The 24,832-nt window shown below is 43.0% G+C and overlaps 1 protein-coding gene across 4 annotated transcripts in view; it reads right to left on the reverse strand.

Moving 5' to 3' along the window:
- Positions 1–24,832, reverse strand: part of LOC106576445 (apoptotic protease-activating factor 1) — a 75,663-nt gene that overhangs the window by 15,332 nt on the left and 35,499 nt on the right. For 3 of the 4 annotated variants that reach the window (XM_045699997.1, XM_045699998.1, XM_045700000.1), the window contains 6 exons: positions 24,399–24,479; positions 23,198–23,323; positions 20,557–20,691; positions 20,247–20,372; positions 13,161–13,286; positions 11,586–11,732 (listed from right to left, as the gene is read on the reverse strand). In XM_045699997.1, coding sequence (XP_045555953.1) covers positions 11,586–11,732; positions 13,161–13,286; positions 20,247–20,372; positions 20,557–20,691; positions 23,198–23,323; positions 24,399–24,479 — 741 coding nt within the window. The remainder of the gene's footprint in view (positions 1–11,585; positions 11,733–13,160; positions 13,287–20,246; positions 20,373–20,556; positions 20,692–23,197; positions 23,324–24,398; positions 24,480–24,832) is intronic. The other variant, XM_045699999.1, reaches the window with a different exon arrangement.

Consider the following 24,832-nt stretch of genomic DNA (forward strand, 5'->3'; position numbering starts at 1 on the left):
TACTATATAATGCTGTTGGGTCTATAACCATGAGGAGGGATACTATATAATGTTGTTGGGTCTGTAACCATGAGGAGGGGATACTATATAATGTTGTTGGGTCTGTAACCATGAGGAGGGATACTATATAATGTTGTTGGGTCTGTAACCATGAGGAGGGATACTATATAATGTTGTTGGGTCTGTAACCATGAGGAGGGGATACTATATAATGTTGTTGGGTCTGTAACCATGAGGAGGGGATACTATATAATGTTGTTGGGTCTAACCATGAGGAGGGATACTATATAATGTTGTTGGGTCTGTAACCATGAGGAGGGATACTATATAATGTTGTTGGGCCTGTAACCATGAGGAGGGATACTATATAATGTTGTTGGGTCTGTAACCATGAGGAAGGGATACTATATAATGTTGTTGGGTCTGTAACCATGAGGAGGGATACTATATAATATTGTTGGGCCTGTAACCATGAGGAGGGATACTGTATAATGTTGTTGGGTCTGTAACCATGAGGAGGGATACTATATAATGTTGTTGGGTCTGTAACCATGAGGAGGGATACTATATAATGTTGTTGGGTCTGTAACCATGAGGAGGGGATACTATATAATGTTGTTGTGTCTGTAACCATGAGGAAGGGATACTATATAATGTTGTTGGGTCTGTAACCATGAGGAGGGGATACTATATAATGTTGTTGGGTCTGTTACCATGAGGGGATACTATATAATGTTGTTGGGTCTGTAACCATGAGGGATACTATATAATGTTGTTGGGTCTGTAACCATGAGGAGGGGATACTATATAATGGTGAATCCAGGTGAAAGCTATGATCCCTTACTGATGTCACTTGTTAAATCCACTTCAATCAGTGTAGATGAAGGGGAGGAGACAGGTTTAAGTAGGATTTGTAAGCCTTGAGACAGTTGAGACATATATTGTGTGTGCCATTCAGAAGGTGAATGGGCAAGACAAAATATTGAAGTGCCTTTGATCAGGGTATGGTAGTAGGTGCCTGGTTTGTGTCAAAAACTACAACGCTGCTGGGTTTATCACAGTTTTATCAAGAATGGCCCACCACCCAAAGGACATCCAGCCAACTTGACACAACTGTGGGAAGCATTGGAGTCAACATGGGCCAGCATCCTTGTGGAACGCTTGACACTTAAGAGTCCATGCCCTGACGAAATGAGGCTGTTCTAAAGAAGGTGCTCCTAATGTTTTGTACACTCAGTATATGTGGGTATATTGAGAGAACAGACCATACAGTGTATACCCACATACATGTTCTGTTCTGCTGACATAGGTGCCTCTAGCATGTATGGAATCAGGAAGCTGAATACTTACGCAACTAATATATTTGATTTATTTTTTATTAATCTTTAAAAAAGTATTGAAAAAATTATTCCACTTTGAAAGAGTATTTTGTTAAGATTGTTGACAATAATAAAAAAATATATATATAATCCATTTCAATCCCACTTTGCAACACAATAAAATGTGAAGAAATCCAAGGGGTCCGAATACTTTTGCAAAGCACTGTATTTTGGAATATTGAGAAAACTCAACATTCTATCCCTTGCATTAGTCATTTATAGAACCGTAATGTACTAATATAGAGCACTATGTTGAGTCATATAGTGCTGTATAATATTGTATTGGAAAGCATCATAAAGTAATATAATGATAAATTAAATACTGTGTGGTTATCAAGATAGGTGGTTGCACCTACAGTACCAGTCAAAAGTTTGGACACACCTACTCATTCCAGAGTTTCTTTATTTGTACTACTTTCTACATTGAAGAATAATAGTGAAGAAATCAAAACTATGAAATAACACATATGGAATCATGTAGTAGCCAAAAACAAGTGTTAGTCAAATCTAAAATATATTTTGATTTGTTTATCTTCAAAGTAGCCACCCTTTGCCTTGATGACAGCTTTGCACACTCTTGGCATCCTGTCAACCAGTTTCATGAGGTAGTCACTTGGAATACATTTCAATTAACACGTGTGCCTTGTTAAAAGCTAGCGGAATTTCTTTTGTTCTTAATGCGTTTGAGCCAATCAGTTGTATTGTGACAAGGAAAGGGTGGTAACAGAAGAAAGACCAATAGTTGAAGTCGGAAGTTTACATACACTTTAGCCAAATAAACTGAGTTTAAATGTTTAACAATTCCTGACATTTAATCCTAGTAAAAATTCAGTCTTCGGATCACCACTTTATTTAAGAATGTGAAATGTCAGAATAATAGTAGAGAGAATGATTTATTTCAGCTTTTATTTTTTTCATCACATTCCCAGTGGGTCAGAAGTTAACATACACTCAATTAGTATTTGGTAGCATTGCCTTTAAATTGTTTAACTTGGGTCAAATGTTTTGGGTAGCCTTCCACAAGCTTCCCACAATAAGTTGGGTGAATTTTGGCCCATTCCCCCTGACAGAGCTGGTGTAACTGAATCAGGTTTGTAAGCCTCCTTGCTCGCACACGCTTTTTCAGTTCTGCCCACAAATTTTCTATAGGATTGAGGTCAGGGCTTTGTGATGGCCACTCCAATACCTTGACTTTGTTGTCCTTAAGCCATAACTTTAGAAGTATGCTTGGGGTCATTGTCCATTTGGAAGACCCATTTGCGCCCAAGCTTTAACTTCCTGACTGATGTCTTGATGTTGCTTCAATATATCCACATCATTTTCCTCTCTCATGATGCCATCTATTTTGTGAAGTTCACCAGTCCGTCCTGCAGCAAAGTACCCCCACAACATGATGCTGCCACCCCCGTGCTTCACGATTGGGATGGTGTTCTTCGGCTTGCAAGCCTCCCACTTTTTCCTCCAAACATAACCATGGTCAGTATGGCCAAACAGTTCTATTTTTGTTTCATCAGACCAGAGGACATTTCTCCAAAAAGTACAATCTTTGTCCCCATGTGCAGTTGCAAACCGTAGTCTGGCTTTTTTAATGGCAGTTTTGGAGCAGTGGCTTCTTCCTTGCAGAACGGCCTTTCAGGTTATGCCGATATAGGACTCGTTTTACTGTGGATATAGATACTTTTATACCCGTTTCCTCCAGCATCTTCACAAGGTCCTTTGCTGTTGTTCTGGGATTGATTTGCACTTTTCGCACCTAAGTACGTTCATCTCTAGGAGACAGAACGCGTCTCCTTCCTGAGCGGTATGACGGCTGCGTGTTTCACATGGTGTTTATACTTGCGTACTATTGTTTGTACAGATGAACGTGGTACCTTCAGGCATTTGGAAATTGCTCCCAATGCTGAACCAGACTTGTGAAGGTCTACAATTTTTTTTCTGAGGTCTTAGCTGATTTCTTTTGATTTTCCAACGGATGTCAAGCAAAGAGGCACTGAGTTTGAAGGTAAGCCTTGAAATACATCCACAAGTACACATCCAATTGACTCAAATTATGTCAATTAGCCTATCAGAAACTTCTAAAGCCATGAAATAATTTTCTGGAATTTTCCAAGCCGTTTAAAAAGGCACAGTCAACTTAGTATATGTAAACTTCTGACCCACTGGAATTGTGATATAGTGAATTATAAGTCAAATAATCTGTCTGTAAACAATTGTTGGAAAAATGACTTTGTGTCATGCACAAAGTAGATGTCCTAACCGACTTGCCAAAACTATAGTTTGTTAACAAGAAATGTGTGGAGTGGTTGAAAAACGAGTTTTAATGACTCCAACATAAGTGTATGTAAACTTCCGACTTCAACTGTATTTGGTTAAAGACCAAGTCCATATAATGGCAAGAACAGCTCAAATAAGCAAAGAGAAAAGACAGTCCATGATTACTTTAAGACATGAAGATCAGTCAATGCGGAAAATGTCAAGAACTTTGAAAGTTCCCTCAAGTGCATTCGCAAAAACCATCAAGCGCTATGATGAAACTGGGACCGCCACAGGAAAGGAAGACCCAGAGTTCTCTGCTGCAGAGGATAAGTTCATTAGAGTTACCAGCCTCAGAAATTGCAGCCCAAATAAATGCTTCACAGAGTTCAAGTAACAGAGACATCTCAACATCAACTGTTCAGAAGAGACTATGTGAATCAGGCCTTCATGGTTGAATTGCTACAAAGAAACCACTACTAAAAGGACAACAATAAGAAGAAGAGACTTGCTTGGGCCAAGAAAACGAGCAATGTACATTAGACCGGTGGAAATCTGTTCTTTAGTCTGATGAGTCCAAATTTGCAATTTTTGGCGCCAATCGCCATGTCTTTGTGAGACACAGAGTAGGTTAACCTCTCTTGGGTAGGGGGCAGTATTTTGACGTCCGGATGAAGAAGGTGCCCAGAGTAAACTGCCTGCTACTCAGTCCCAGAAGCTTAGATATGCATATTCTGAAGTTTCTAAAACTGTTTGAATGATATCTGTGAGTATAACAGAACTCATATGGCAGGCAAAAACCTGAGAAAAAAATCCAACCAGGAAGTGTGGAAATCTGAGGTTTGTAGTTTTTCAAGTGATTCCCTATCCAATATAGTGTCTGTGGGGTAATTTTGCACTTCCTAAGGCTTCCACTAGATGTCAACAGTCTTTTGAACATTGTTTCAGGCTTCTACTGTGAATGGGGAGAGAATAAGAGCATATGGAGTCAGAGGACTGAGAAAATGACATGAGCTCAGTGGCGAGCGCTCACGTGCGAGTTAGCTGTGTTCCTTTTCTTTTTTGAAGACAAAGGAATCGTCCGGTTGGAATATTATGGAAGATTTATAATAAAAACATCCTAAAGATTGATTCTATACATCGTTTGACATGTTTCTACGAACTGTAATATAACTTTTTTGACTTTTCGTCTGAACTTTTCGACTGAACGCGCAAACAAAATGGAGGTATTTGGACATAAAGGATGAACTTTATCGAAACAAATGAACATTTATTGTGGAACTGGGATTCCTGGGAATGCATTCCGATAAAGATCATCAAAAGTAAGTGAATATTTATAATGCTATTTCTGAGTTTTGTTGACTCCACAAAATGGCGGGTTTAGTTTTGTGACTGAGCGCCGTACTCAGATTATTGCAAAGTGTGCTTTCGCTGTAAAGCTTTTTTGAAATCTGACACAGCAGTTGCATTAAGGAAAAGTGTATCTATAATTCTTTAAATAACAGTTGAATATTTGATCAACGTTTATGATGAGTATTTCTGTAAATTGATGTGCTCATTCACCAGAAGTTTTGGGAGGCAAAACATTTCTGAACATTACACGCCAATGTAAAATGGGGTTTTTGGATATAAAAATGAACTTTATCGAGCAAAACATACATGTATTGTGTAACATGAAGTCCTATGAGTGCCATCTGATGAAGATCATCAAAGGTTAGTGATTAATTTTAGCTGTATTTCTGTTTTTTGTGACGCCTCTCCTTGCTTGGAAAATGGCTGTGTGGTTTTTCTTGTCTAAGCGCTGTCCTAACATAATCTAATGTTATGCTTTCGCCGTAAAGCCTTTTTTAAATCGGACAATGTGGTTGGATTAACGGGAAGTGTATCTTTAAAATGGGATATAATAGTTGTATGTTTGAGAAATTTGAATTATGAGATTTTTGTTGTTTTGAATTTGGCGCCCTGCTATTTCACTGGCTGTTGAATAGTGTGTCCCGCGGGTGGCGTCCCACATACCCCAGAGAGGTTAACGGATGACCTCCGCATGCGTGGTTCCCACCGTGAAGCATGGAGGAGGTGGTGTGATGGTGCTTTGCTGGTGACACGGTCAGTGATTTATTTACAATTCAAGACACACTTAACCAGCATGGCTACCACAACATTCTGCAGCGATACGTCATCCCATCTGGTTTCACTTGAGTGGGTTGAGTCACTGACGTGGTCTTCCTGTCTGGGTTGACGCCACCCCTTGGGTTGTGCCGTGGCGGAGATCTTTGTGGGCTATACTCGGCCTTGTCTCAGGATGGTAAGTTGGTGGTTGAAGATATCCCTTCAGTGGTGTGGGGGCTGTGCTTTGGCAAAGTGGGTGGGGTTATATCCTGCCTGTTTGGCCTTGTTTGGGGGTATCATCGTGTCTCCTGACCCCTCCTGTCTCAGCCTCCAGTATTTATGCTGCAGTAGTTTATGTGTCGGGGGGCTAGGGTCAGTCTGTTATATCTGGACTATTTCTCCTGTCTTATATGGTGTCCTGTGTGAATTTAAGTATGCTCTCTCTAATTCTCTCTTTCTCGGAGGACCTGAGCCCTAGGACCATTCCTCAGGACTACCTGACATGATGACTCCTTGCTGTCCCCAGTCCACCTGGCCGTGCTGCTGCTCCAGTTTCAACTGTTCTGCCTGCGGCTATGGAACCCTGACCTGTTCACCGGACGTGCTACCTGTCCCAGACCTGCTGTTTTCAACGCTCTAGAGACAGCAGGAGCGGTAGAGATACTCTCAATGATCGGCTATGACTAGCCAACTTGACATTTACTCTTGAGGTGCTGACTTGTTGCACCCTCGACAACTACTGTGATTATTATTATTATTTGACCATGCTGGTCATTTATGAACATTTCAACATCTCGGCCCTGTTCTGTTATAATCTCCAGCCAGCACAGCCAGAAGAGGACTGGCCACCCCTCATAGCCTGGTTCCTCTCTAGGTTTCTTCCTAGGTTATGGCCTTTCTAGGGAGTTTTTCCTAGCCACCGTGCTTCTACACCTGCATCGCTTGCTGTTTGCGGTTTTAGGCTGGGTTTCTGTACAGCACTTTGAGATATTAGCTGATGTAAGAAGGGCTATATAAATACATTTGATTTGGTTTACGCTTAGTGGAACTATCATTTGTTTTTCAACAGGACAATGACCCAACACACCTCCAGGCTGTGTAAGGGCTATTTGACCAAGAAGGAGAGTGATTCTTGGAGAATGATGAGTGCTGCATCAGATGACCTGGCCTCTACAATCACCCAACCACAACCCACATTTTTTATTTATTTATTTATTTATTTATTTCACCTTTATTTAACCAGGTAGGCAAGTTGAGAACAAGTTCTCATTTACAATTGCGACCTGGCCAAGATAAAGCAAAGCAGTTAAACAACATACAAACAACACAGAGTTACACATAGAGTAAAAGAAACATACAGTCAATAATACAGTAGAAAAATAAGTCTATATACAATGTGAGCAAATGAGGTGAGATAAGGGAGGTAAAGGCAAAAAGACCATGGTGGCAAAGTAAATACATTATAGAAGTAAAACACTGGAATGGTAGATTTGTAGTAGAAGAAAGTGCAAAGTAGAAATAATGGGGTGCAAAGGAGCAAAATAAATAAATACAGTAGGGGAAGAGGTAGTTGTTTGGGCTAAATTATAGATGGGCTATGTACAGGTGCAGTGATCTGTGAGCTGCTCTGAAAGCTGGTGCTTAAAGCTAGTGAGGGAGATAAGCGTTTCCAGTTTTAGAGATTTTTGTAGTTCATTCCAGTCATTGGCAGCAGAGAACTGGAAGGAGAGACGGCCAAAGGAGGAATTGGCTTTGGGGGTGACCAGAGAGATATACCTGCTGGAGCGGATGCTACAGGTGGGTGCTGCTATGGTGACCAGTGAGCGGAGATAAGGGGGGACTTTACCTAGCAGGGTCTTGTAGATGACCTGGAGCCAGTGGGTTTGGCGACGAGTATGAAGCGAGGGCCAGCCAACGAGAGCGTACAGGTCGCAGTGGTGGGTAGTATATGGGGCTTTGGTGACAAAACGGATGGTACTTTTGACTGGTACTGTATATTGGTCTGTGGTTGCATACCAAACGGTGCACTTTCCAAACGGTGCACTTTCCCCTATACAGTGCACTACTGTTGACCAGAGCGAGTTGGGCCCTGATCAAAAGTAGTGCACTAAATAGGGGAATAGGGTGTCATTTGGGATGTATACTGTGTCTCCTCAATCCTAGGGACTAGTGTTGACTTAGCAACAGTGGAGGTGTAGGGGAGAGGAGGAAGATATGAAGCATCTGTAAGTATGAGCGCTCTGTGTGAATTACTCAGGGTCTCCTGCTGTGTGTGTGTGTGTAAGGATGAGCCTCTTCACACATCCCACCTCTACTTGGATCATGGCACTATGACAGATTGTCTCACAGCAACTCATGCTGAATCTGTGAGGTCCTGCTGATTCTCTGAGTGTACCTGTGTGCATACCTGTGTGCATACCTGTGTCTGCGCGTGTCAGCATGTTTGTGTATGTGTGTCTCCATGTGTGTGGTGTGTGCCAGACTGTGTATAGCTGTGCGTCGTGGGCTGTCTCCCAGGTGTAAGACAGGCAGTGTGAGGTATTACCGGGCAGAGAACAGAGGAGTGATGGGGGTCAGTGTGATATTACACCCTCACTCAGAGAGCTGCCCCAAAACAACTTATCACTCCCTGACACACACACACACACACACACACACACACACACACACACACACACACACACACACACACACACACACACACACACACACACACACACACACACACACACACACACACACACTGTCCTATCCTGGTGTCTCAGAGGCTTAAGGAAGCATTGGAACAGCTCCCAGAGGGTCACACACCATGCTGCTTTTAATTACACAACCTGATAATACCTGTCGTATGAACCAGACAGAGATAGACAGAGACAGACACACAGAGACAGAGAGGTAGAGGTAGAGATGGCATGGAAAAGGACTAGAGATGGAGACAGAGAAAAGGAGAGTGCATGAAGAGAGAGAGAGAAAAATGGGTAAATAATGAGAGAGGAGGCCATGGAAAGGGACCAGAGATGGAGAGAGAGGAGAATAGAAAGAGAGAGATAGATAATCTCCTTTAAATATAGCAAGACAGAGATAGTGTGTGGTGGGAAGTTACTCCAGGAAGCCATAAGGAGGAGACAGATAGGGGTTGACAGACATCAGGGAGACTAGCTTTATTGAATCATCATCACAGCACTACTGATCCCATCAGCACCACTTCTACTGAACACACACGTCTGTAATGATAAGTTCTGCTCACTGTTGGCTGCTTCCTCAAGTTGATTTTGTATCACGCTGTGTGAAAACTAACATTTGGAAAGACAAGGCTACAGTACAAACTAGGCCTTAAATCAATCAAAACCCCAAATTGTCAGAGCAGAAGGAAGCAAGTTTTCTTCCAGGATAACCTTGTACGTGGCTTGATTCATGCGTCCTTCAAAGACAAATTTCACAGTGGGTGTGAGACACTGTGGCTTGTAGGCCTCTCCAGGTCTCACACCCACTGTGAAATTTAGTGGAGGATCGGTGATGATCTGGGGGTGCTTCAGCAAGGCTGGAATCTGGCAGATGTGTCTTTGTGAAGGACACGTGAATCAAGCCACGTACAAGGTTGTCCTGGAAGAAAACTTGCTTCCTTCTGCTCTGACAATGTTCCCCAACTCTGAGGATTGGTTTTTCCAGCAGGACAATGCTCCATGCCACACAGCCAGGTCAATCAAGGTGTGGATGGAGGACCACCAGATCAAGACCCTGTCATGGCCAGCCCAATCTCCAGACCTGAACCCCATTGAAAACCTCTGGAATGTGATCAAGAGGAAGATGGTTGGTCATAAGCCATCAAACAAAGTAGAGCTGCTTGAATTGTTGCGCCATAATGTCACCCAACATCAATGTGAAAGACTGGTGGAGAGCATGCCAACACGCGTGAAAGCTGTGATTGGAATAACCCTGATTTTCACCAAATATTGATTTCTGAACTCTTCCGAAGTTAAAACATTAGTATTGTGTTGTTTAAAAATGTATATGAACTTATTTTCTTTGCATTATTTGAGGTCTGACAACACTGCATCTTTTTTGTTATTTTGACCAGTTGTCATTTTCTGCAAATAAATGCTCTAAATGACAATATTTTTATTTGGAATTTGGGAGAAATGTTGTCAGTAGTTTATAGAATAAAACAAAAATGTTCATTTTACCCAACCACATATCTATAAATAGTAAAACCAGAGAAACTGATCATTTTGCAGTGGTCTCTTATTTTGTTCCAGTGCTATCTATTTTGTAATAATTTCCAGCTGAAATCTGGACACAGGTTGGTTTGAATAAGGCCCACTGTTAATACATACAGATGCAATTAGTCCGTTTTATGTATTCTGTCCCCACGTCTCCCCAGGCTAAATTTGCCATCGTTTAACTATGAATACACAGCTGCCACGGCAATTATTATGACTGACAGCTCACCTCTCACCCACGATAAATCAATCAAGGCTCATTACAAGGGATTTGCCTCTTCAGCGCAGACAGGCATAATAATCAATCACTGCTCGTTACATCCACACATGCTCAGATCCATCAAGTCAGGAGAAAGAAAGAAGGGAAGTGTGGAAAGAGGAAGTGATAGAGTGATGAAGAGGTATTCTGTCCTACCACTCTGGATAAGAGTGAGTGATGAAGAGGTAAATGTATTCTGTCCTAACACTCTGGATAACAGCGAGTGTCATCAGGAGGTAATGACGGAATTAGTAGTTAAGTTCTCCATCAGTATCCATGGAGTTGACTCATTAAGTCTAGTAGTTAAGTTCTCCATCAGTATCCATGGAGTTGACTCATTAAGTCTAGTAGTTACGTTCTCCATCAGTATCCATGGAGTTGACTCATCAACATATTGACTGATCACAATGGGCTTAGTGACCTGGGGCTCTCATCAATAGAAACTAGAATCTTCCCAATGAAGACAACAAAACAAAAGGCTAGCTAACAACTGTGAGAGAAGGAAGTTTGAAATGAACATGCAGTCAATTTATTTTGTGTTTCTTGGATACGTGGCAACCAGTTTGATTCAAACAGACACTTGAATATCACATAAAAATAGCCAAGCATGAGAGTTGATGTGTTGAGAGACATTAGAAGAAAAACATCCATTACATTGATCCAATTTAGGTTAAAATCACTGGTTTAATATGCTTAATACATTTACTAGAGGCTTTTGGAATTCAAAGCGGAGGAGACAAGTGAGATAAGGAATGCTGCTGTTGAATTTTCCTGAAATCACTCAGGCAAGAAACTCCCTCTCTCTCCTCTCACACCCACGCACGCCCGCCCGCCCGCCCGCCTACCACGCCCATCCACGTATGCTAAATGTAATGCCCCAAAGCTTTCTTACACCACAGTAGGTTTATAGTACTCCCAAAGCAATAGTCACAGTGAGAGTGTGAGTGATATTTCATAACTCATCCTCCTCCCAACTTGATTGGATTGCGGAGTGTGTGTCTGTTACTCCTCTCTGATTACCTCCAGTTTTACAGAAGGAGGGATCACCTGGGGGTCAGCCTCAGCCGGGCTCTGATTGGCTTTTTAACCAGGCAGTGATGATGTAATCCCCGGGGGACAAGGGCTCTGGTCGATAGTGCTTTAAACCTCTGTTTGTTCCCATTAGTGTGTGCACATCTATTTGTCTTTACATGTTTGTGTGTGTGTGTGTGTGTGTGTGTGTGTGTGTGTGTGTGTGTGTGTGTGTGTGTGTGTGTGTGTGTGTGTGTGTGTGTGTGTGTGTGTGCACATCTATTTGTCTTTACATGTTTGTGTGCGTGTCTCTGTAAAAGTGTGTGTGTCTCTCTCCGTGTGTGTGTTTCCTACCTTAATGTATCCTCCTGTAGACAGCAGCACAGTGTTGTCTGGGGAGAAGTGCAGGTCGGTCACCCAGCCTCCGTGCAGAGAGTCCATGGCGTCCTTGTTGTCTCGGGAACAGATCTTTAGTAGAGTACCATCCTTCACGTTCCACAGCTGAGACACGGGACACACATGAGACAAACGAATGAAAAATGAGAGAATTGAATGAGACCTAGTAGTTATAAATGGTGGGGTGTATGTCAGCTATGGACTTATTATCAACCTGGTATCTTAGGAAGCTTTTGACTAAACGGCCATAAAATATCTAACCCCAACCCAAACCAGAACTACAAACCAAAATAACAACAAATATCTCATGTACTGTTCGGGCTACTTTAGTACTTTCTAACATGGCCATCTAGTGACTACCAACCTTATAGACATACAGTAGTCTACAGTTAGGTGTGCAATAATCCAGTCCTTGAATGCTACAGTATCTTGTGCTTTTCAACTTTACCTTTCAATCAATGACTACTTTCACTGATTAATAAAGCACCATAGAGACATAAAACAACCCTCCATTTGAATACTGGAGTTATGCAACTAACAACCATGAGCCATACTGTCCTGTCTATATAGGACACAGAACATGCTATATTTAACACCTTGCATGATTCACTGAGAATGACTCAAGTGTTTCCATAGAAACAAGAGGGGCATATATTCTACTCTATGTACTATAATTCAATCTTGTGGTTTAAGTCTCCTTCTGTTTGGTGCCTAATGAACACAACCCTGGATGATTGACATGTCATGACATGATTTTAAAGTGACAGTTCACTCCAAAATAAAAGTTTGTCAGTTGTTTTCAAACCTGGGAAGTGGCATGAGATGTGGACTCATCTCGACATTAGATCACTTTTCAGGTTCGAAAACTTTGGAGTGTAGTCCAAATGTACGAGTCAGACAGTCAGTCAGGGATAGTTTGTGGAAAGCAGCTGGTAGAGGAACAATGTAATTGTAGAGGAACAGACAGGTCCCTCTGTCACGCTCTCATTTCTTCAGTCCCTAGTCTGTCCCTCTCTTTCACTCTCCGTTCTTCTCTTTAATTGTTCTTATTTTCCATCATCCCCTCTTGCCCACTCTCATTTCTTCTCTTACCCCACTTTCCCTCTCTCCCTTCATTTCCATCATCCCTTCTCCCTCTCTCTTTAGTTCTCTATCTCTCCTTCTCTAGGATCTATGCAGATGCCAAAGCCTTAGGGATTCAATCTGACTAACTGTCTTCTACTTCCTCCCCTCTGCCTTCTTTCCTTCCTCTTCATCACCCCTGCACACCTGTTCCACATCCTCCTCTCCATCTCTTTAGACTTCTCTCTATTTTTCTATTGATCCTTCCTTCACTCATGTGCTCACTCCTTCACTCCTCAACTTCCCTCCTTCTAATGCTCCTTCCTTCCTTCCTTCCTTCCTTCCTTCCTTCCTTCCTTCCTTCCTTCCTTCCTTCCTTCCTTCCTTCCTTCCTTCCTTCCTTCCTTCCTTCCTTCCTTCCTTCCTTCTTTACTCACTCACCCCCCCTTCCATCCCTCTATCCCTACCCACCCGTATCTCTCCGTTGTCGTCGCCGGTTGCTAGGCGCCGGCCGTCCCAAGAGAAGCGGCAGCTGCGGACACAGTCCTGGTGGCCGTTCAACAGGCGCACGCACTCCCACGATGCACTGCTCCACACCTGAGGGCCAATGAGAGGAGAAACAGGAGGTCAGAGGTTACAAAAGTTTGTCGAAAATAAAATACTTTTTTTTCAAATATGTTCTTTTGAACATGCCATAGCAATTTTGGTTAGGCCACTTCTATATGCAGAGTGCCTTGGTTAATTCAATTGAATAAATGTAATTTTTCCCTGAAAGCCTAACTGTCTATTGTTTCTCTATGCTGCTAGTTCGGTAGACCACTCAACTTAAAGAACGGAACAAGCGCTTCCGGCTGCTTCTTTGATAGATGATACTGCCCATACCATAATGCTATTTTTACATTGTATTAACCCATCCACCAGCACCCGTCTTCGGAGGATATATATATATATATATATATTTTTTACAGCTTTTCTGCTACATATACATACATGGTACTTTTATATAAAGCAGTCACATAACAATAATACATTACCAAACAACGTATTATTACCAATCCCACCCCTCAGCCACTCTCAGCCCATCCCACCTATCACCATAGACCACCCTCGTTTGGTTTCCATCCACCAGATATTTTTCAATTGTGCTGTGATGTTTTACATCCTTTTTTAACCTTTCTAAATCGTAAAGTATCCACAGATTGTGAGCTAAAGATGAAAACTTTTCCTACTAGTATTATATTATTTAATGACTGACTATGGCTTTCCAAATTGCCCAATATTGCTATTTGCAAGGATAATGTTGTGATTTTTTAACCATTCCTAAACCTGTGACCAGAAACAAGCTACATAGGCAAAATACCAGAATTAATGATCTAGTGATTCTGTCTCTTCACAGCAAAATCTACAGAGCTGAGATTGTTGTATGCCCCATATATATAGCATTCTGTCGGGGGCAAGAATTTATATAATCATTTAAATTGAAAAACTCTAAGTGTTGTTTTTTGTACCAGTTCATAAACCATGTGCCATGGAATCGGTACATCAAAAATCTCTTCACATTTATTTTGCAATCTGTATGGCGCAGCTGTCAACATTTTTGTCCTCAAATGAAAACGGGTATATTTTTCAATTTAGGCCAATTCCTTTCAGCCAATTTGTATCTTTAATATATGGCAGGCAAACAAGTTCCCTACCTTCTCCCTTTTCCACTTGCCTCCTCCATTGTGGTAGTGCTGCAATCAGTTGGTTGTAAATTAGGATTGACCAGATATGCAGCTATCAGAAATATATTGGAATATGTGACATAACTCCTCCATTTCTTTGTTTTTTTAATTAATCAGTATATTTGAGTTTAACCATAACATTTGTTCTATCTTTTCTGGAGGATAAAACTGAAATTGTAACCAGCTTTGTATGGCTTGTTTAAGAAAGGGCGATACTTTAAACAAAATTTCATTTTCAATTAGTCGGAAATGAGAAGTTGTAATCTGTATAAAGGCCAAAAGGACATTTTTTAACAAAGGATGAGCCTTAATAATCTACTGGAGAACCATTTTGGGTTTAAGTATAACTTATGCATGAGTGAAGCTTTTAGTGAGAGGTTTAAATATTTCATATTTAATAATTTTAGCCCCCCAAACTCATATTTATTATATAAATAGGCACATTTAAATTTTGTCTGGCTTAGCATTCCAAATAAAATAAAATATAATTTGCTCATATGATTTTAAAAAACGAGTCGTTTGGAGTAGGTAGTGCCATTAGTAAGTAAACTGTGATAGGACCAAAGTGTTAATCAATGTGATTTTTCCATAAATAGACAAGTATTTACCTCTCCATGGTCCATGGTTGCAGAATCGTATCTATTTTTGCTAACTTTCTATTGAAATTGATTGTGGTAATTTAATTTATTTATTTTGAGACGTGAATACGAAGTATGTCTACGTCACCATCCGCCTATTTTATTGGATTATTTTACAAGGTAGTGTAAACCCATTTTAATTTAATCTCATCAGTATGTAAAGTACATGTAATTGATGAGCTCTGACTTCTAAACTTACAATATCCTTGTTCATGGTACTGAGGGAGAGAGGGGAATGCAGAACATGTTATTGTTTGACATCAGGTATCCTATGGAAAGGAGAAGGGCCACAGTCTGGTTTCAGTTGTTGGGTTGTAATTTGAAATACTTGCTACACCAGAAGTGAATGGTTATCTGTAGAAGGAATGTGTATGGTGGGGTCAATTAAGGTTGGATATGAGCCAGGGGCTTGGACTGTTACTGAGTAAGGGAAAGGCAATCACATGGTTGTGGTCAATGATAAGGGTGGAGAGCTGTGGATTAGTGAGGAATCGGGGCCGAGGTCAGGTCACATTAAGGGAGAAGGAACAGTTTATTACCCACATCACTTACCTTCCTACCTACCATTAAATATGTAATGTATAGAGAAAGGGAGACCACCTAAAGTGGGATATTATATATATATATTAGACATACATATACACACACGCACACACACACACACACTTGTGCTGGTGGGAACATGTCTTTGTCTGTTCAGCTGTCTGACCCATTGGGTGAATAAATTTTGTTTGAGCTTTTCCTAGCTGTCCGTTAGTTTTACTCTGTTTATTTAGAACCTAACATATTAAAGAATACTCTGTTTATTACAAGAACACAATGTTCTTAGTAAATTGTCTCTGTCTTTCTGTCTCGCTCTCCCTCTTTCGATCTCTCTTTCATGCTTGATGGAGAACATCACATGGTAGATGATTAAAAAAGTTAATTTGGCACGTCTCGTAGTCATCTAAAGGTCAATAGACAGAGGGAGGAAGGGAGAGAGAAAGGAACAGAGAGAGAGAGAGAGAGAGAGAGAGAGAGAGAGAGAGAGAGAGAGAGAGAGAGAGAGAGAGAGAGAGAGAGAGAGAGAGAGAGAGATGAGTGGAACAAAAACCTTCAGTCTTTTATTCTATCTGACAAAGACGATCAGACTCAGGGTTCGGCTTTGACCTATGATAGCAGACAGAAAAAGACAGTGGGTGTATGTGTGCATACAGTGGCTTGTGAAAGTATTCACCCCCCTTGGCATTTTTCCTATTTTGTTGCCTTACCCCTGGAATTAAAATTGATTTTTGGGGGGTTTGTATCATTTGATTTTCACAACATGCCTTCTACTGTGAAGATGCAAACTATTTTTTCTTGTGAAACAAACAAGAAGACAAAAAAACTGAAAACTTGAGCGTGCATAACTATTCACCCCCCCAAAGTCAATACTTTGTAGAGCCACCTTTTGCAGCAATTACAGATGCAAGTATTTTGGGGTGTCTCCATAAGCTTGGCACATCTAGCCATTGGGATTTTTGCCCATTCTTCAAGGCAAAACTGCTCCAGCTCCTTCAAGTTGGATGGGTTCCGCTGGTGTACTTTAAGTCATACCACAGATTCTCAATTGGATTGAGGTCTGGGCTTTGACTAGGCCATTCCAAGAGAATTAAATGTTTCCCCTTAAACCACTCAAGTGTTGCTTTAGCAGTATGCTTAGGGTCATTGTCCTGCTGCAAGGTGAACCTCTGTCCCAGTCTCAAATCTCTGGAAGACTGAAACAGGTTTTCCTCAAGGATTTCCCTGTATTTAGCGCCATCCATCATTCCTTAAATTCTGACCAGTTTCCCAGTCCTTGCCGATGAAAAACATCCCCACAGCATGATGCAAACATCACCATGGTGTTCTCGGGGTGATGGGAGGTGTTGGGGTTGCGCCAGACATAGCGTTTTCCTTGATGGCCAAAAAGCTCAATTTTAGTCTCATCTGACCAGAGTACCTTCTTCCATTAGCTTGGGGAGTCTCACACATGCCTTTTGGCGAACACCAAACATGTTTGCTTATTTTTTTCTGGCCACTCTTTTCCGTAAAGCCCAGCTCTGTGGTGTACGGCTTAAAGTGGTCCTATGGACAAATACTCCAATCTCCGCTGTGGAGCTTTGCAGCTCCTTCAGGGTTATCTTTGGTCTCTTTGTTGCCTCTCTGATTAATGCCCTCCTTACCTGGTCTGAGAGTTTTGGTGGGTGGCCCTCTCTTGGCACGTTTGTTGTCGTGCCATATTCTTTAAAAAGAAATGTATAATAGATTTAACTTTTTAGTGACGGGGGGCAGTATTCGGAAATTCAGATGAATGACGTGTCCAAATTAAACCGCCTGCTACTCGGGGCCAGAAGGTAGGATATGCATATTATTAGTAGATTTGGATAGAAAACACTCTGAAGTTTCTAAAACTGTTTGAATGATGTCTGTGAGTATAACAGACCTCATATGGCAGGCAAAAACCTGAGAAAAAATACAACCAGGAAGTGGTTTGTAGTTTTTTCAACTGATTGCCTTTCCAAACTACAGTGTCTGTGGGGTCATTTTGCACTTCCTAAGGCTTCCACTAGATGTCAACAGTCTTTAGAACCTTGTTTCATGCCTCTACTGTTACTGGGAAGAGAATAAGAGCTGTCTCAAGCCTGGGACCAGTGAGTTGTTTACTGCGCACTCACGCGGGCGCGCCCCTCCTTCTTTTTCCTCTGTAATGAATACGCTATTGTCCGGTTGGAATATTATAGAAGATGTATGTTAAAAAGACCCTAAGGATTGATTGTAAACATCGTTTTACATGTTTCTATGAACGGTAATGGAACTATTTGACTTTTCGTCTCGGGTTTTGCGCTTGCGCATTATGCCTTTGGATTAGTGATCTGAACGTGCGAACAAAACGGAGGTATTTGGACATAAATATGGAGTGTATCGAACAAAACTAACATTTCTTGTGGAAGTGGGAGTCCTGGGAGTGCATTCCGACGAAGATCAGCAAAGGTAAGTGAAGATTTATAATTCTATTTCTGAGTCTAGTTGACTCCAGAACTTGGCGGGTAACTGAATAGCTTGCTTTGATGGCTGAGCTCTGTACTCAGAATATTGAACAATGTGCTTTCGCCGTAAAGCTATTTTGAAATCTGACACAGCGGTTGTATTAATGGTGCTCTGTGGGACGTTCAAAGTTTCAGATATTTTTTTATAACCCAACCCTGATCTGTACTTCTCCACAACTTTGTCCCTGACCTGTTAGGAGAGCTCCTTGGTCTTCATAGTGCCGCTTGCTTGGTGGTGCGCCTTGCTTAGTGGTGTTGCAGACTCTGGGGCCTTTCAGAACAGGTGTATATATATATATATATACACTGAGATCATGTGACACTTAAATAAAGTCCACCTGTGTGCAATCTAACTAATTATGTGACTTCTGGAGGTAATTGGTTGCACCAGATCTTATTTAGGGGCTTCATAGCAAAGGAGTGAACACATATGCACGCACCACTTTTCCTTATTTTGTTAATAAAAAAATACTTTTTAAAAATTTAAAAAAAAATAAATAAATTTTAAAGTAAGTCATTTTTTAAATTTCACTTCACCAATTTGGACTATTTTGTGTATGTCCATTACATGAAATCCAAATAAAAATAAATTTAAATTACAGGTTGTATTGCAACAAAATAGGAAAAACGCCAAGGGGGGTGAATACTTTTGCAAGGCACTGTATGTGTGTGTGAGAGACAGCGCACCTGCGTGTGTATGTGTGTGTATGCGTTTGTGGATGGTGGAACCATGGCCAGCCCTTCAGACTACTTTTCCACATCATTACCAGAGTGTCTAGGTCCAAAGCACTAATGAAAGCATGCTGGTCTGGTGAACAGAAATAAACAGTGTGGTTAATGGGAACACCAGCTCTGAACCATTACAACACACACACAATCCTCCAATGCCAATTTGGATGCTGACCTAATAGCCATTTCCACAGTGAGTGACCAACTCAATGATCCTGTGACTGACAGACAGAGGGGGAAACAAGGATAGAAAATAGAAGAAAGAGAGAACAATACAAACTGACGGAGAGAATGAGGAAGGACGATCAAGGGCAAAAACACAGTAAGGTGACAGAGTGAAAACCTAGTCAGAGGAGAGATCCCACAGTGATCAGAGGAGTCAGGGGTCAGAGGAGATCCCACACCCACAGTGTCAATCAAAGTCAACCGCAGAGCAGCAGCCTGCTCTCTCTCACAAACACATAGGTAATGCTAGGTAGGAGGAGAGGAGAGGGCAGCGGTACGGTCTGTAGGTTGCAGTCAGACTTAATGACCGCTGGAGGGGCAGGGAGGCGAGTGGGCGGCTTGACCGCTGGAGGGGCAGGGAGGCGAGTGGGCGGCTTGACCGCTGGAGGGGCAGGGAGGCGAGTGGGCGGCTTGACCGCTGGAGGGGCAGGGAGGCGAGTGGGCGGCTTGACCGCTGGAGGGGCAGGGAGGCGAATGGGCGGCTTGACCGCTGGAGGGGCAGGGAGGCGAATGGGCGGCTTGACCGCTGGAGGGGCAGGGAGGCGAGTGGGCGGCTTGACCGCTGGAGGGGCAGGGAGGCGAATGGGCGGCTTGACCGCTGGAGGGGCAGGGAGGCGAGTGGGCGGCTTGACCGCTGGAGGGGCAGGGAGGCGAATGGGCGGCTTGACCGCTGGAGGGGCAGGGAGGCGAATGGGCGGCTTGACCGCTGGAGGGGCAGGGAGGCGAGTGGGGGCTTGACCGCTGAAGGGGCAGGGAGGCGAATGGGCGGCTTGACCGCTGGAGGGGCAGGGAGGCGAGTGGGCGGCTTGACCGCTGGAGGGGCAGGGAGGCGAGTGGGCGGCTTGACCGCTGGAGGGGCAGGGAGGCGAGTGGGCGGCTTGACCGCTGGAGGGGCAGGGAGGCGAGTGGGCGGCTTGACCGCTGGAGGGGCAGGGAGGCGAGTGGGCGGCTTGACCGCTGGAGGGGCAGGGAGGCGAGTGGGCGGCTTGACCGCTGGCTAAGTTAGTGACCGCAGTAACCATCTGCTTCATGTCCACCTCAAGCTACCAATGACCTTTAGTTGACCGCATAATAATGTACACTATACACACGGTTCTGAAGGGATCGTGATATAGACAACATATCTGTCTCACACTGATCTAACGATTTAGGCTAGGTTCTGTTGCATACTGATGACACGTGTGTGTGTGTTACCTTGGCAGTCTTGTCAGCGGAGGTGGTGGCGAAGAGCTGTCTGTCAGGCGACACGTCACAGGCTAGCACCGCCCCCTGGTGACACACTAGGTCCTGCAGCCGTTCACCACTAGACATGTCCCACACCTGGGGGAGGGAGCGAGAGGGGGAGACGCTTTCTGTGTCACCTCCCTCTAGTAAATATCCTTTAGTTCATGTAAGTGCACGCTGATCGTAACTTGTTGCTTTTAACAGGTTTTGCATGCATGCATGCGTGTGTGTTTCTAAGTCTTACTGTCTGTCTGGTACTCCATACGTGTGCTTGTATTACCTTGATGGTGCCGTCAAAGGACCAGCTGAGGAGATGTGTCTCTGAGGAGGGTGAGGTGGTGAGCAGAGAGAAGCATCTGACCTGCTCCTTGTGGCCCTCCAGAACCACACACTCACCTGTCCTCCACCTCCACACCTACAGGGGGGGAGAGAGAGAGAGACAAAGAGAGAGAGAAAGCGAGAGCGAGAGAAAGTGCGAGAGAGAGCAAGAGAGCAATCACCTTCTGGTACTGGAGTGGGTAAAAGTTGCACCTCAACCAGGGATTTAGCACAATCAGAGTTATTGAGGGTAAGCTGATCCTGGATCTGTGTCCAGAGTGGGAGTATTTAGCTGCTAGGTAGGGAATGGGCACTGGGCAAAATATTGGCCTCTATGCAAATATCTCAGACAATGATTGACACATCAAACTCTTACCAATGTTGGGTTTGTGAATGTACCATTCACCCCCCTCACCACTCCAGAAGTCAGCGGTCAGAGTAACAGCTATGTTTACTGTATAGAGCTATTCACATTCCCTGTAGGTCAACATTTCCTCAAAGTGAATCTATCCACCAAATACTCCCTTTTCAGCGAAGCTACTCAAACATTATTCATATAAAACAGGAGATGGTCCATGGACAGTAAGGGAATACACAGGAGATGGTCCATGTACAGTAAGGTAATACACAGGAGATGGTCCGTGGACAGTAAGGTAATACACAGGAGATGGTCCGTGGACAGTAAGGGACTAAACAGGAGATGGTCCATGTACAGTAAGGGAATACACAGGAGATGGTCCGTGGACAGTAAGGTAATACACAGGAGATGGTCCGTGGACAGTAAGGGACTAAACAGGAGATGGTCCATGTACAGTAAGGTAATACACAGGAGATGGTCCGTGGACAGTAAGGGAATACACAGGAGATGGTCCGTGGACAGTAAGGTAATACACAGGAGATGGTCCATGTACAGTAAGGGAATACACAGGAGATGGTCCATGTACAGTAAGGGAATACACAGGAGATGGTCCGTGGACAGTAAGGTAATACACAGGAGATGGTCCGTGGACAGTAAGGTAATACACAGGAGATGGTCCGTGGACAGTAAGGGACTAAACAGGAGATGGTCCATGTACAGTAAGGGAATACACAGGAGATGGTCCGTGGACAGTAAGGGACTAAACAGGAGATGGTCCGTGGACAGTAAGGGAATACACAGGAGATGGTCCATGTACAGTAAGGGAATACACAGGAGATGGTCCGTGGACAGTAAGGGAATACACAGGAGATGGTCCGTGGACAGTAAGGGAATACACAGGAGATGGTCCGTGGACAGTAAGGGAATACACAGGAGATGGTCCGTGGACAGTAAGGTAATACACAGGAGATGGTCCGTGGACAGTAAGGTAATACACAGGAGATGGTCCGTGGACAGTAAGGTAATACACAGGAGATGGTCCGTGGACAGTAAGGGAATACACAGGAGATGGTCCGTGGACAGTAAGGTAATACACAGGAGATGGTCCATGTACAGTAAGGGAATACACAGGAGATGGTCCATGTACAGTAAGGGAATACACAGGAGATGGTCCGTGGACAGTAAGGTAATACACAGGAGATGGTCCATGTACAGTAAGGGAATACACAGGAGATGGTCCATGTACAGTAAGGGAATACACAGGAGATGGTCCGTGGACAGTAAGGTAATACACAGGAGATGGTCCATGTACAGTAAGGGAATACACAGGAGATGGTCCGTGGACAGTAAGGTAATACACAGGAGATGGTCCGTGGACAGTAAGGGACTAAACAGGAGATGGTCCATGTACAGTAAGGGAATACACAGGAGATGGTCCGTGGACAGTAAGGTAATACACAGGAGATGGTCCATGTACAGTAAGGGAATACACAGGAGATGGTCCGTGGACAGTAAGGTAATACACAGGAGATGGTCCGTGGACAGTAAGGTAATACACAGGAGATGGTCCGTGGACAGTAAGGTAATACACAGGAGATGGTCCGTGGACAGTAAGGGAATACACAGGAGATGGTCCGTGGACAGTAAGGTAATACACAGGAGATGGTCCATGTACAGTAAGGGAATACACAGGAGATGGTCCGTGGACAGTAAGGGACTAAACAGGAGATGGTCCATGTACAGTAAGGGAATACACAGGAGATGGTCCGTGGACAGTAAGGTAATACACAGGAGATGGTCCGTGGACAGTAAGGGACTAAACAGGAGATGGTCCATGTACAGTAAGGGAATACACAGGAGATGGTCCGTGGACAGTAAGGGAATACACAGGAGATGGTCCGTGGACAGTAAGGGAATACAGAGTAAGATAAATACAAAGTGAGGCTGTGCTGTTCAGATTTGCAGCAAGGTGGTGCTCTGGATAGTGTGTGTACTTCTGATAGGCAGATAGGTCTAGCAGTGGACAGGCTGTCCTAAAAACAGAGGAGAGGAGATGAGAGAAACAGAGGAGATGAGAGGATATGTTCAGTGAGGTGGAACAGTAGAGGAGAGCTGTTAGGGGTGACAGAGTGGAACAGTCTGAAAACATCACATGCACAGATGCACACAGGGAGGGAAATAACAAACCACAGAAGAGAAGAAGAAGAGAAGAAAGAAGGATGAGGAAGAAAGAGAAGGGCCCCACCCGTATGGTGGTGTCCTCAGAGGAGGTGATGAGTGTGTGTCCCTCCGGGGTGAACTGGCAGTGGAGAACTGTCCTGGTGTGACCCTGAAGAGTGGCTAGAGAGGTCCCCGATGGCACCTCCAACACCTGGGAGAGAGAGGGAGGAAGGGGAAGGGAGAGATGATTCCATTTCAATCCTTTATTACTGTGTCAAAAGAGCAAAAACAATCTATTAAAAGCATGAGTTGACACACATCCCAAGAACTTGGAGAGGTGTTGACTAACAGAATAGTAAACTTAGAAAAAATTAAATAAGATAGTCACACACTATATTTTGCTCCCAAAAGTGTAAAAACAAGCAACTGCTCAAGTGAGATGGAAAACAGGAGACAGAAAGAAGAGGGAAGACAGAGATATTTAGAGGGGAAAGGATAAAGAGCATAAAGTGATACCCATAGACAGTCAGAAGGTTAAGACAGAGATATTTAGAGGGGAAAGGATAAAGAGCATAAAGTGATACCCATAGACAGTCAGAAGGTTAAGACAGAGATATTTAGAGGGGAAAGGATAAAGAGCATAAAGTGATACCCATAGACAGTCAGAAGGTTAAGACAGAGATATTTAGAGGGGAAAGGATAAAGAGCATAAAGTGATACCCATAGACAGTCAGAAGGTTAAGACAGAGATATTTAGAGGGGAAAGGATAAAGAGCATAAAGTGATACCCATAGACAGTCAGAAGGTTAAGACAGAGATATTTAGAGGGGAAAGGATAAAGAGCATAAAGTGATACCCATAGACAGTCAGAAGGTTAAGACAGATATTTAGAGGGGAAAGGATAAAGAGCATAAAGTGATACCCATAGACAGTCAGAAGGTTAAGACAGAGATATTTAGAGGGGAAAGGATAAAGAGCATAAAGTGATACCCATAGACAGTCAGAAGGTTAAGACAGAGATATTTAGAGGGGAAAGGATAAAGAGCATAAAGTGATACCCATAGACAGTCAGAAGGTTAAGACAGAGATATTTAGAGGGGAAAGGATAAAGAGCATAAAGTGATACCCATAGACAGTCAGAAGGTTAAGACAGAGATATTTAGAGGGGAAAGGATAAAGAGCATAAAGTGATAACCTTCTGACTAGACCAAAACTAGTAAAAGAGCAAAATAAAAACAATACAAATATATAGAATAAAAAAGGATTATTTTTTTTTTAAATATTACCGGGCTCTGCGTGCGATTGATCAGCCCAGTCGGAGAGTGGATCTGCCCTGACTGCTTTGTGTGAGGGTCTGACAGACAACACTGTCACAGCAGGAGAAAAAGCAGCTCTGATGCTCAAAGAACTGGCTTCAAGTTACAAAACCACTTTAATCTTATAAGGGAGACAACGGAAACTCTGACAACCTAGAGTACATTATTGAGGTCCTAGAAGTCCTAACTGTCTTAGAAACTTCCTGCGCCATCTTTGCTAACTTGACTGAGTAGTTGGACTAGAATTTTAAGGCTGAATTCTGTTGACATTGAACTATTGGAAATTATTGCAAACTTAAGTTATTAAACATACTTGAAGTCTATTAATATTATCGCAAAATAATTCAACCCAATTAACTCTCCTGGTATGATATCTGTAGTGTAAACCAAAAGGCAAAGAAACA

The sequence above is a fragment of the Salmo salar genome, chromosome ssa17 (genome assembly GCF_905237065.1).
Source record: "Salmo salar chromosome ssa17, Ssal_v3.1, whole genome shotgun sequence".
Lineage (NCBI taxonomy): Eukaryota > Metazoa > Chordata > Actinopteri > Salmoniformes > Salmonidae > Salmo > Salmo salar.